Source organism: Protomyctophum bolini (genome assembly GCF_963924005.1).
Source record: "Protomyctophum bolini genome assembly, chromosome: 22".
NCBI lineage: Eukaryota > Metazoa > Chordata > Actinopteri > Myctophiformes > Myctophidae > Protomyctophum > Protomyctophum bolini.
In genome coordinates this window covers 20,747,436-20,761,174 of record NC_137883.1, presented here as the reverse complement: position 1 = coordinate 20,761,174, position 13,739 = coordinate 20,747,436, and the positions used below count along the sequence as shown (strand labels likewise).

Sequence of the window (13,739 nt, the reverse complement as noted above, 5' to 3'; positions counted from 1 at the left end):
CCCATCACTCTGACATGTCGCCCGAGATTGTCGTCGTGCCACTGTGCCAAGGTATAAGTGGTTCGCGGCACAATAGAACTCCATTCATGAATGCACAATCTCAACACAATGTCAACAGTTTCTGATGACATATCTCTATATTTAGCGAATCAGTTATATGGTGTTGGGTAGTTTAGCCCTCCATAGTGGTTAAGTCTGTCTGTGGGTTTCATACATATTTCACCAATAAAATTATGTATCATTTTTAACCAGCGGTTTCAGACATGTGGTCTGCCCCGGGGTCTGCTCTCAGTGGGACGTGCATCGAGGACCTCCTATAGGGAGTTGCCCGAGAGGCATCCTAACCAGATGCCGAGCTGGCTCCTTTCCAGGCGAAGGAGCAGCGGCTCTACTCCGACTCTCTCCCGTGTGACTGAACTTCTTACCCTATCTCTAAGGGAGATGCCAGCTACCCGTCGGTCACCATCCATCAGCTTTTGGCTAGGGCAAACACTGAATTGTCAACTTGGAGTTGGTCCACGCAATATCGCAAAATCTTATGCCAAAGTGTCTAGTGTTTTAAAGGCATGTAGCCTTTTAATTATGGTCCTTTATTTTATTTCATGTTAAAGCATTTGCTGTTGATTTTATTTCATAGCAGGTTTTGCTGCTGTTTACAATATGCATTAATCCTTCGGTGAATATAAAATATGCATACCCTCCACTTCCCCACCTAATTCTAGTACTAATAATCATTGCAAATGTTCCTTTTGTCTGATTGGGTGTAAAGAGCTCTTGTTTAATTATTGTTGCCCAGATTGCATGAGACCTGATGGATGAGAAGGCTTGCAAATTTAATCCTGCCAAGCTATTGGAGAATTGTGTAGATTAGAAGGTGAACTAATTAATTTGTCAGCAGCCTGTGTCATATTTTTCTTACACTCTGTTCTGCTTTAAAGCAGGACTTGTTGCACATTCACTTTTTGGAAGGCTTATATGATTATAGCATCAAGATAAAAATGAATATAAAGTTAGGTCCCTGTGAAGAGAAATCAGAAAGCATGTTGAATGTAAAGATCAAAAGAGAAGAAGCTGCTGCTGGATGAACATCAGGTTCAAATCGTGCCCGGCTACAGTAAGCCTGAATACATGTATTAGCAGTACAAACTATTAAGCTGTTTGGTGACAGTAATTTGCGTTATATGTTGTTTTTTTGTGTAAATATGATGTAGTGTAATTTGTACTAGGTGGATATAGTTACTATTAAATTTAAAATGCTCTTTCTGGCAGCGCATGAAACTCCAAACACCTGAAAGAGCAGGTACTTTTTTAGGTAATCTTCATGACGTATTTCAGACGTACAGTATAATTCTACTGTCAGTCTTCCGTCCATTATCACTGGAGCAGCGCCACACTCGCCACATTCTCCACTCAGGACAAAATCAATACATGTGACGTCAGACTATCTGGTTTCTTGTTTCAGGAGAATGATGGCCACAGTGAAAGCGTCTCTCAGAATTATGTGACATACAAACATTTGCTTCAATTACTCCCCTTAAGGATCCAAGTCTTAAGATGTTACTTTGCCCTTTGTGCAACCAGGCCGCACTTTTCGTGTTGCTCTCAGGGGCTGCATGAAATCATTACAATGGCATGCCTCAGGGTTGTCCTTGGACTCGGCTGGGTGGACATTTTCCATCACTGGTGTCCTTGCTAGGAGAACACATGTTTTAATCACACGCATGCACTCATATGCGTACACACACACACACACACGTCACACGCACACACACTAATGGCATTTCTTCTAATGAATTACAAACGGGCCTTGAGGCTGTGCCCATCCGTAATGGCTGGCTTAATGTCCGATGACAACACACAGCATACCAATGACAAGCACACACACACACACACACTCACACTCACACAATTAATATGAAATAGCATTAGTAATCTAGGTTCATGACACTAGTCTTAGGTGTTGGAAAGCCATAAAATAAGTATCTTGCAGTCCATATTAATTGATGTTATATTAGTGCAAGGTACAGTGGTACAGTCTAGCAGCCTATTTGAAAATAGTGATTTACGAGCTCACAATACGTTTTCATGTGAAGCGTTTTGAGCTCATACACCTGCTATATATTAACAATAAGTGTTTTTGAATATTTTGAATATCTCTTTTGTCCCTGGCACTACATATTGTCAGATGGGGATCCATGACAAATGCATATACATGATTGACAGCATTGCACCAAAAATGACACATGGTTTGCGAGATTTGAGCTGGACGGACGGACGGACGGACAGGCAGGAGCCAGACCAGACCATATATTTTTTGTGGCTTTCGCCTTTATTTTCTTTTTTATAGAGGGACAGAGACAGTAGGCTGACAGGAAATGGGGAGAGAGAGATGGGGGGGGGGACACACACGCAGTAAAGGCCGTCGGGATCGGGAGTCGAACACGCAGCCAGACTGGATTAACAGCCAAGGTGCCCAGACGGCTACGCCAGCCGCCCAGGCCCTCTTCTAGACAGCCAGCCTCCTACTTGGCATTTGTTTTGTTAACATTGGATCAAAGTGACTGGCAGTGTTTTACATAGATATATTTAAAAGGTAACTGAAACACACACCCACAGCCTGTCAAAGTTCAAAGACAAACTTGACAGGATCTTGGCAGAAAGCTGGGTTTAAAATAGTAGCAGATGGAAGGGGAGGGCTGCCTGCATTGTTAGTCCAGCAGTCAACAATTGCATCCTCTGTCAATGTCAAAGGTCAACCAGCGTGTCTCCTTATTTGACTACTCACATACTGTATTGAACGTGATGATGCACATTGACTGATGTGACAGCTGGGCAGAATCTCGCAGCTTAAACATTTTTACCATGGGCTCTGTAGTCAGCAGTAGTTTAGATGTTCTGACTGGCCACTTATGAAAATATATGCTGAAAGCACATTTTTCTATAGGCATCTGTTGGGGAGGAGGACGATGACTGCTGTACAGCATATTGTTAATATTCGTAATTATCAATACATTTTCATGGCACAAGCATTGTTCCTTGCATACACTACTGTAGTGACTACAGGACCTTCCAGCTGTCCTTGAAGGTGTGTGTGTGTGTGTGTGTGTGTGTGTGTGTGTGTGTGTGTGTGTGTGTGTGTGTGTGTGTGTGTGTGTGTGTGTGTGTGTGTGTGTGTGTGTGTGTGTGTGTGTGTGCGTGTGCGCGTGCGCGTGTGTGTGTGTGCGCGCACACAGTGGGTGCCCTCCCTCGGTCTGTGGACCAAATGGGGAGTGACAGTGATGAGTCGGGCTCACAGAACACTCCCCTTGCTGCCCCTGTCCACTGACCCAGAGTCAGCGGGTTAATAACCAGTGCCACTGAAAGCCATCTGTCATTAGGTACCTGCCACTGATCAGGAACCAGCAGTCCTCCCTGCCCTTGTCACCCATCCCCCTGAATAGTGTATAAAGCCCAACAAGCATAGAAAATCCTCAGTGTTCATTTGTAACTCTGAAGGTCTCCGAGGCATGGCAAATAAATAAATAAATCAATTGTTTGAATATACCGGTGAATATTTCTCATCACACTATTCATATGCCTCATAGCCCTAACCCTATACCTCATTCATACACTGCCTTTAGTCCAATGCTTTTTTTTATTGGTCAATCAACGCATAAAAAAACACCCCACAGTGGCGCACTGTTGCAGCCATAAAAATCCTTTATTGATGGTGAAAAAAAGGTCAACCTCGTTCTGAATACGAATTGAGTCACGTTATGACCGTTTAACTTTCTCGTTCTGAAGCACTGTTTAACAGATGTTCTAATACTGTGGGATGTCGGGTGGGAAATACAACTCAGAGTGCAGTTTCAGGGGTTAGACACACGATGGCGCCCCTTGCTTTATTTCTCCAACAGGTTCAAACAAAGTCAGTTTTCACAAACAGAACTCAGACAGTAATATTCTTTGCATGAGGTCCCGGTTCCGAGGCGGGAGTCGTCACTGCAGAGGATGAGAGGGGATGTTAGCATACGGTCAGAGCACAAGGTAAGTACAAAGTTGGGGCCTGAGACACCCGGTCTAGGCAGTCTACCAACTGGACCTTTGTATAACTCTTTCTCTTCTTCTTTTCCAGGTTCCAGAGGAGGCCAGGAGGCTCCCCCGGAGGTAGGTAAGGGGGTGCGTATCTTTCTCTATCCACAAGGCACAGAAGAGTACTTTAGAGTAGAAGTACTCGGATACGGGGTGGTGAGTAATTAGAGTAAAAGTACTTGGTATGGTACCGGGCGGGGATGGTACGGAGGGCCCCTTAGGCTCGGCCAACAGGAAGATACACAAGCATTTATATTCTTATTTCTCTCTATCTACTGGGTGGCCGTGTCGGTACGACAACGGCAGTCAGGGGGTTAACACAAAGTAAGCGCTCTAGTTTCTAACGGTCTTCTTTCACCGGGCCTGGCGGCGCAAGCCAACTTAAAGTCTCTTCAAGGGTGAAATAAACATAACACGGGCCTGTCTTCTTTCACAGGGTGTACGTGACACTTTATCTAGAGCCTGCTAGCTTCCATTAGTCTCTACGGGGTTATCTTCATTCAACAATCTTCAGTGTACAACTCCACGGTGACACTCTTCATTCACAGTCTTCATTTAGCATCGACAGGGTGACTTCCTTCATTCACAATCTTCGTTATTATCCTTAGCTGCTCATTTGCCACTATGAGTGTCTCTTCTGAATAACACGGGTGATAGATAGTGAACGGTTTGTCTTACTGCGACCTTATGGAGCTGTGGGGCTGCCGTTTCCATACGGGGGTCCCGTCTTCCGCACTCGTCCCCGATACGAGCCAGGTGGGTCTCCAGTATGCATGCGGCTCTCCGTGTATACTTGTCTATGGGGGGCACACGCTCCTGCGTGTGCTTCCAGCCCCACTCCTACAAGCCTGGTGATGTGAGAATTATAAGAGAGCAATTGAGTGGTGATACAAACAATCAAACAATACACATAGTCCATACGTGAGAGTCCATAAGTGAGCGGAGTGTGGACTTACCATCCAACGCCGAGTGGACGGCATATGCTGCGCGAGCGTCTGTGTGTAGCAGGGATCTGATACTGCTAGGTGCGCAGGCTGTTTATAAAGGGCGCGGCTGACAGGCTGCGGCTGTCCTTAATTGCTAACCAGGGCGGCGGCCGGAATGAGGCGCAGCTGATTTAGAATTGCTCTGGGATTATACACTGAGTCTATGACACGGCCGTGGGCGTGCCTGGTTGTCATGGTAACTCGCCCCTCCCCCTGAGGTGAGACCTGACAGACTCCACACACTCCCCCCCTAAGTTTCTTGCTACTGCAAGGAGCTTGACTACTTTCCTCACCTTCGTAGAGTCTTGAGAGCGCGTCCGCGTGGTTAATTTTGGTCCCGGGCCTGTGCTCCCGCCGGCGCTCTCTGCTTCTACTACTACTACTAAAGCCTGTCTTCTTCGCTGTTCCCGTCGAGCCCAGGCTCGACGAACTACTCGAGCTTAGACTAGAACTAGACTTGTTACCGAAGCTACTCAAGCTCGAAGTGGGCTTACTCGACCCTAGCCCGGTTGAGTCCGAGTTTGAGCTGGACCCGGTAGACCCCGCGGTCGCTTTGTTGGATCCGAAACTAGACGACCCGAAGCTAGAGGACCCTTTGTTCAGGCCGAATCCACTCGAGCTGGTCCCCGTTTTACTCGCGGGGCCAAAGGCCGACCCGAAGCTTGCGCTGGACGACCCTGTCCTGCCTGTGTTGCCGGTAGACGTGCTGGAGGATCCCCCACCAGTGCCAAACTTGCTCCCCCAGGATGACCCTCCAGAGTCAGAACTGGATCCTGTGGAACTTGATCCGGTCGACCCGGTTGTCCCCGGGTTCAGCTTCCCGTCGACGGCCACGACATTCCGCCTGGCGCCAGCCAGGTTGGGGTCGGCCCACTGAGTGGTGGCGAACGTTCCTTGCCGCCGGGGGGGCGGCGCGTCTACTCTGGGGAACTCCAGGGAGGGGTCTTCACCGCGGGCCGGCGTCTCGTCGGCGTCGGACGCCTCCGCCTCTTCAGGCCAGGGTTCTGGCTGGGGACTTCCTCCTCCGCTGCTTGTGGACGAGGTCCCGTCTCCACGGAAGGCGGGGCAGGCGACGAGGGGTGGGCTACCTCGGCGGCGTCGGCGGCGCCGCGTCCTGGAGGGCCCTCGTCGTCCCGGGTTCCAATACTTCTCCAACCGGGGACAGTCCGTCCCGATCAGGAGGGTGGTCTGTCGTCGGCTCTTGCTTCCGGTGTGGAGACAGGGTCGGGGGCCTCTCATGCTGTCCGCGGAGGGCATGGAGACATCGGGGCCGGGGGGCCGCTCTGGGCAGGCCCAGGACAGGTGGTCCTCCCGATTACAGACGTAGCACCTGCGGATCCGCGGGCTGCGGTCGGGGGGGCCGGAGGCACGGGGCCGGACCGGGGCCGGCGGGGTCGGCGGGGCTGGTCGGCGTCGGTCTCGGCGGTCGTCTGTCTTGGGGACGGCGTCGCTCTTGGTCTGGCGGAGCATATCCGAGCAGACGTGGTGGTTCTCCAGGAGGGCGATCAGGGCGTCCACGGATGTGGGGCTGACTCGGGCAACATATTTCTTGGCGTCGGATGGCAGGGCACGGACACACCGGTCTATGACTAATCTCTCAATCCACGGGGTCTCTCCGCCCGTGGTCAGCCAGCTCTGCGTCAGGCGGTAGAGGTCGGCGACCTGAGCGCGAGGGGCCTGGGCCTGCTGATAGGCCCACATGTGGTACCGCTGGGCCCGGGCGGGCAGGCTGTAGCCGAGGGTGGACAAGATGGCGGCCTTCAGCGTCTCGTAGTCTCGAGCGTCTCTGGCGGGAAGGTCCCGACATGCGCGTTGAGCCTCTCCCGAGAGGTAGGGCGCCAGTATGCCGGCCCAGTCGGCGGCGGGCCACTGCTCGCGGTCGGCGGTGCGTTCGAAGAGTTCGAGGTACGCCTCGATGTCATCCTCGGGGGTCTGCTTGGAGAGGACGGCGTTGGGGGTCCTGGGGACATCACCGTGTCGGTCTAGCCTGCGGACAACTTCACGCACAGCGTTCTGTAGTTCAGTCTGACTTCGGAGAAGGGCGGCCAATTCGGGGCTGGCCATGTTTAGGCGGTGGTTGAGATCAGATGAATACCCACATTCTCCACCATATGTGGGATGTCGGGTGGGAAATACAACTCAGAGTGCAGTTTCAGGGGTTAGACACACGATGGCGCCCCTTGCTTTATTTCTCCAACAGGTTCAAACAAAGTCAGTTTTCACAAACAGAACTCAGACAGTAATATTCTTTGCATGAGGTCCCGGTTCCGAGGCGGGAGTCGTCACTGCAGAGGATGAGAGGGGATGTTAGCGTACGGTCAGAGCACAAGGTAAGTACAAAGTTGGGGCCTGAGACACCCGGTCTAGGCAGTCTACCAACTGGACCTTTGTATAACTCTTTCTCTTCTTCTTTTCCAGGTTCCAGAGGAGGCCAGGAGGCTCCCCCGGAGGTAGGTAAGGGGGTGCGTATCTTTCTCTATCCACAAGGCACAGAAGAGTACTTTAGAGTAGAAGTACTCGGATACGGGGTGGTGAGTAATTAGAGTAAAAGTACTTGGTATGGTACCGGGCGGGGATGGTACGGAGGGCCCCTTAGGCTCGGCCAACAGGAAGATACACAAGCATTTATATTCTTATTTCTCTCTATCTACTGGGTGGCCGTGTCGGTACGACAACGGCAGTCAGGGGGTTAACACAAAGTAAGCGCTCTAGTTTCTAACGGTCTTCTTTCACCGGGCCTGGCGGCGCAAGCCAACTTAAAGTCTCTTCAAGGGTGAAATAAACATAACACGGGCCTGTCTTCTTTCACAGGGTGTACGTGACACTTTATCTAGAGCCTGCTAGCTTCCATTAGTCTCTACGGGGTTATCTTCATTCAACAATCTTCAGTGTACAACTCCACGGTGACACTCTTCATTCACAGTCTTCATTTAGCATCGACAGGGTGACTTCCTTCATTCACAATCTTCGTTATTATCCTTAGCTGCTCATTTGCCACTATGAGTGTCTCTTCTGAATAACACGGGTGATAGATAGTGAACGGTTTGTCTTACTGCGACCTTATGGAGCTGTGGGGCTGCCGTTTCCATACGGGGGTCCCGTCTTCCGCACTCGTCCCCGATACGAGCCAGGTGGGTCTCCAGTATGCATGCGGCTCTCCGTGTATACTTGTCTATGGGGGGCACACGCTCCTGCGTGTGCTTCCAGCCCCACTCCTACAAGCCTGGTGATGTGAGAATTATAAGAGAGCAATTGAGTGGTGATACAAACAATCAAACAATACACATAGTCCATACGTGAGAGTCCATAAGTGAGCGGAGTGTGGACTTACCATCCAACGCCGAGTGGACGGCATATGCTGCGCGAGCGTCTGTGTGTAGCAGGGATCTGATACTGCTAGGTGCGCAGGCTGTTTATAAAGGGCGCGGCTGACAGGCTGCGGCTGTCCTTAATTGCTAACCAGGGCGGCGGCCGGAATGAGGCGCAGCTGATTTAGAATTGCTCTGGGATAATACACTGAGTCTATGACACGGCCGTGGGCGTGCCTGGTTGTCATGGTAACTCGCCCCTCCCCCTGAGGTGAGACCTGACAGACTCCACAATACGTATATATATACTGTATATATTTAGCTTTTTGGGTTAATGTATCGCACAAAAGGAACTCCCCGTGCGCGAGTAAGGACCTTGAGAGCTTACAAATAATAACCAAATAGACCCTTCGGATCAATTTAGTTACATTTTAAACTCGGAGTTAAATTCACTAGCAATCAGCTCCCTTTGTTTGCTCTAAATTACTACTTTGATTATTTATTTTTTGACAAAGGTTGCACACCCCTCTTTTCCCCTCTGTCCAAACACTTTGCTGTTCTTCTCCTCCCCTTTAAAATAAATTGTATCGTTCTTATCTTGGGTGTCGTACCCTTTTATGCTAATGCTGGCAGCTAATGTATTCATTAGGTTTACAAGACTTTTGATGATTTGTGGAGATAACAGGAGGACAGTGCAGCGCTTTCTCATCTGATATTGACAGTGAAATTGAATAAAGCTTGACAAATAGCAGACAAGTGACATAGCCGTTGTTGTTGTTTTTCTCATTTATAAAGACTGTTCCGTCTCTCGTTCCACAAGAAAGGACAGAACAAGCAAAGAGAAATGAAGGAAAACAAGCCACCTCCCTACTATGATTCATTTAGTTTATTATACCCGTGCTGCCGTATTGATCGCCGTGGCTGAATTACACTGACACTTGGCAACTATCAATTTGGAATTTAGGACAGAATGTCTGACTTAGGCTATAACGTGGATGAAAAAGTCATCATCATAAAAACGTTCGTGTAGAAGCTAAGCAAGGCAATTCTAAAAAGACTGTTTACTCTATTGACTGCATAGCAAAGCCTATGATAACACGGTATGAAGTCTACTGGGTTTTTTTTAACTTAGTGTTACTGTTAATATTGCAGGCTTCCCGGGAGCAGCCAATACTTGACCTGCATGGAACCAGAGGACTGCATAGGAATACTAATGTGCAATTTACAGGCTCACCTCTGAATTTAGGATTATTCTTCACTGACTATAATGTGCTTTTTGTTGACACAGATATGTGAGTGTGCTCTCTCTCGCACGCACACACACACACACACACACACACACACACACACACACACACACACACACACACACACACACACACATTCTCTCTTGATTTGTTTTCGTTATTTGAATCCACAGTTCAACAGGTACTGTTTGAACAGGTACTGTTTAACTGTGAGAGCTTATTTATTTCCATTGTGGCATATTTGAGTTCAATATGTGAGTTCAAAGTTATGCGCAGGGATGTCATAACAGAGGCAAATAAATATTCATTTCCAAACAGATAGGCTTCCAATTTCAGCAGAAACAGAGTAGTACTTCACTCTTTATAGGAAGGCCTGTCATCTGCAGTCCCGTATAGGCCTACCGTACTATTAGCCTGTGTATATCCGTCTGCAGTACCTGTAGTACCTGTACACTAGTAGTATACCTCTGTATACTACTAGTGTACACCAATAACCCTATCTTCGTCCACAACATATGCACAGTGTATTTGCTGCCAAGTCGTTAAAAAGTATAATTGTCTAAACATTTCTGAACCAGTTACTCTTAACACAGGGGTGTTTAGAAACATTATTGGGCCCTGGAGACTCTTAACACAGGGGTGTTTAGAAACATTATTGGGACCTGGAGAGACTACAGTATTTCTTTGGCAGTGAAATCTACAATTTGATCATGTCTGGCTATATCAGGCTATATCCCCTGTATGCATTATACCTGTTGACAATGTGAGAAATGGATTCAATTACTTTAACAGGTAAATGCATTAAACGGTGTGGCTCATGATTGGCTGCCTAGTGAGTACCAAACTGTCATTTTATACTTTTGTCGGCAGGCCATGCAACCGTGATTTAAGTGCAAAAGACATTGGCCTATATATTGCGCCACCCTTGTCCCTTACGGTTACCCCTTATCCCTAAACTTATTAGCCTTTTTTTTTTTTTTACTATTATGAAAAACCTTTTTTGAAATGGTCAACTACTGTAGCTGATCTATCAACACATTGTGAGCTTGTAGCTATTTTAACTATTTTAAAATGTTTTCAAAATAGTAAAAATGACAAATAAGTTTAGGGATATGCGCGGCACAAGATAGAGCCCCTGCCTAATGTTCTCTCCAATTGCAGCATTGCTGAACATAGTTTTTCTGTGTTCTTGTCCCCCCCTTCCTTCCCTTCCCTTGCCTGCTGTCTGCAGAGATGTCTGGTACGGGAGCAGACATATCCCAGGTACACTGGAAGCAGCAGTGGTTGGAGAACGGGACACTTTATTTCCATGTGTCCATGACCAGCTCGGAGCAGCTAGCTCAGACGACCCAGCCCACACCCCGGGAGCCAGCTCACGCTGTACACGAACACATGCATCTGCTGCACATATCTGTCATGGTAAGTACATCCAAGTTACTGTAGCAGTGACTCTCTTTCTCTCTCGCGCGCACACACACACACACACACACACACACACACACACACACACACACACACACACACACGCACGCACGCACGCACGCACGCGCACACACACACAAGCCTATTATTCTACTTGCTGGACCTAAGCACACACCACTCTTGTGACCTCTCTCTGCACCAAAACAAACTCCCTTGAAAGCAATATCTGCATCCCACTCTCCCACCCCATCTGTGCTTTGCTCAATGTCCTAACAGGCTCTCTCACACACACACACACACACACACACACACACAGGCTGACTGCCCACACACCTCTGGACGCTGGCTTTTACTGGGATGTCGTCCACTCCCTCTAGACTTCACTCTTAAGACTGCTCTCTTCACTTCTCTAAACTATCATCTGTCAAATCACTTCCCTGTCTCTGCTCCTCCATTATTCTCTCACTTCGTCTTACACCTTCCCTGATAACCCCTCTTCCCCCAACCCGCCCCTGTGTATGATACAGATATTCCACTTGTCTGTCATATAGGCAGTCGCCTTGACACTTTTTCACTTCATTTTTTCCCCTTCAAAGCCCTCAACTCTTCTCCTTTGTGTTTCTGACGTCTCTTTTCATATCACTTTCTGTTTCCTTTTTCCATTACATGTGACTTTCATGGAAACATCTATGGATGAACGGTGCATGCAAGAAATGAAGGATGCATGGATGAATGAATGGTGAAAGCACAAAACGACATATCCATGGACAGACGGCACATCCATAAGACCTAAAACGATTTTTCTTTTCTCTAACTCCTTTGTTTTCTCGCTCCAGGACTCTTTGTCCCTAAGTGAACTACCACCTCATCCATCCTGCCTTCCCCTGTACAGTCAATATTGCTATTGTCTCAAGCAGGCCGAAGGCATGCAAATCAGTATCCACTATCTCTATACTCAGGTGATCAATACGGATCGTCCCATTTCCCATATTCCATCCCGATTGGCTAAAATTGGCATCCAAAGCTCGCATTCGAACAAAATGCCACAAATCATGAACAATTTCCATGAAAACACACACACGCTCACGCGTGCGCACGCACACGCACACACATACACATTCCCACTAGTTCTTATTTATATTTACTGAAAAGATTCATACCAGCCTTTTTTTATTTGATTGATTGATTGATTGTGAAGTGCTGCTCATACTAATACCCTGCCAGGAAGTCAAAATGTCGTCAATGTGTGGATGGTCCTCGGTAATCTCAATCGAAAGAAACTATGATACAAGATGCAGTGAGGGAGTGAAATGAAGGAGCCACGTTCAGGCAGCTAAAACAGGAGACAGTGTTGTTGGGCTGGCCTTGGCCCCTCGAGGTGTCTCCTGGCTCTTTGAGTGAACATCATTAAGTGTGAGTCTGTCAGCTCTATGGCAGGCTCAAGTCTGAGTGCTCTATTCTTTTGGCGTTGAGCTTGTCGGGCTCTCACTCACCCTTTCCTTCCCTCTGTCGCTCTTTTCTGCGCTTCTTCGTGGTCTTTCAATGTGGTGGTCAGTCAGTCAGTCAGGACATGATTCTGACAACTTTTTGGGGGTTTTGTTTTCTTTTTTGCAGAGTAATTTATAATCTCAATGTTAATTTAATTTGAACAGAGTAAAAATGGATGTGGGTTCATTTGTATGCTCTCTGTTAGATGTGCAGTGTATTGTACCACCACATTTCCTTGCATAAATGTGAATCTACACCGACTTACTGGAAGCTGTAGAGCTCTTCTAGGTTCATGTTACTGTATATAGAGAGACAGAAGCAATTTATAGAATAGTGCGTTCACATTTGTATTTTATTTTGTAAGCAAGATATCAGCAATGACAATTAATTTACAGTGTGGTGCTGACAACAGCACATTTACTCTCCCAAGGGAAGCATTGCCTTTGACAGAGCTTCAGTCTGATGCAAGTTTTACTAGGCTAGCCAATGTCCTTACCATTTTGTTAATCCAGTAATAAAAGTGGTCTGCTTTAGCACACTTCTCAGTGTTTTATAGGCTTAATGTGAGGCCTTCTGTATAATGCTCTTTTACAAATAGGTGTTTCCAGGCTCATAACCATAACACTGCTTATTTGTTATAATACAAATAGTAAGTAGCTTTCATTCAATAAAACAACATTATTCAGTTATTATTATTATATATGTACAGTCTATTATCTGCATTGCAGTCTCAAAATGCAGTCAAGCTTTAATGGATGGCTATTTAATAGAGTCAGTGCTACAACCCCATGTCTTAATTTACATAATATCTGCAATACAATAAAGCAAGTCAGCATATACATTTTAGCACAGCTAATAGGGTTTCATTATTCAATCTGTTTGTATGGTCTTTTGCATTCATATACAGTACAATGTAAGCTTTCATTATTATTAACCTAAACAATTCATTCCATATTTTTATTAAACCCACATTGACATACAGCATACATATTATGCAAAAAGAACTACCCAGGCATGTATCATTTCAGGAAGTACATGATTAGCTTTGATTCCTTTGATCTAATTGTCAGTAACAGTATTGAACAATTCAACGTGCTGTGTGATAATGAGTGTTTCATAGGATAAACTTAGACCTCTGCTGTCTCATAGGTTTCCATAATTGGCTTCAGCAGTTAATTGGCAGTCAAAAACATTGTATTCACACACAAATGTTGTAT

General features: G+C 47.0%; 1 protein-coding gene across 1 annotated transcript in view; it reads left to right on the top strand.

Moving 5' to 3' along the window:
- The window catches only part of astn2 (astrotactin 2), a gene marked incomplete at both ends in the record, with an annotated part of 472,482 nt that overhangs the window by 54,227 nt on the left and 404,516 nt on the right, over positions 1-13,739 (top strand). Inside the window, one exon of the mRNA XM_080756633.1 lies at positions 10,844-11,031. Within this exon, the coding sequence (XP_080612759.1) occupies positions 10,844-11,031 (188 nt within the window). The remainder of the gene's footprint in view (positions 1-10,843; positions 11,032-13,739) is intronic.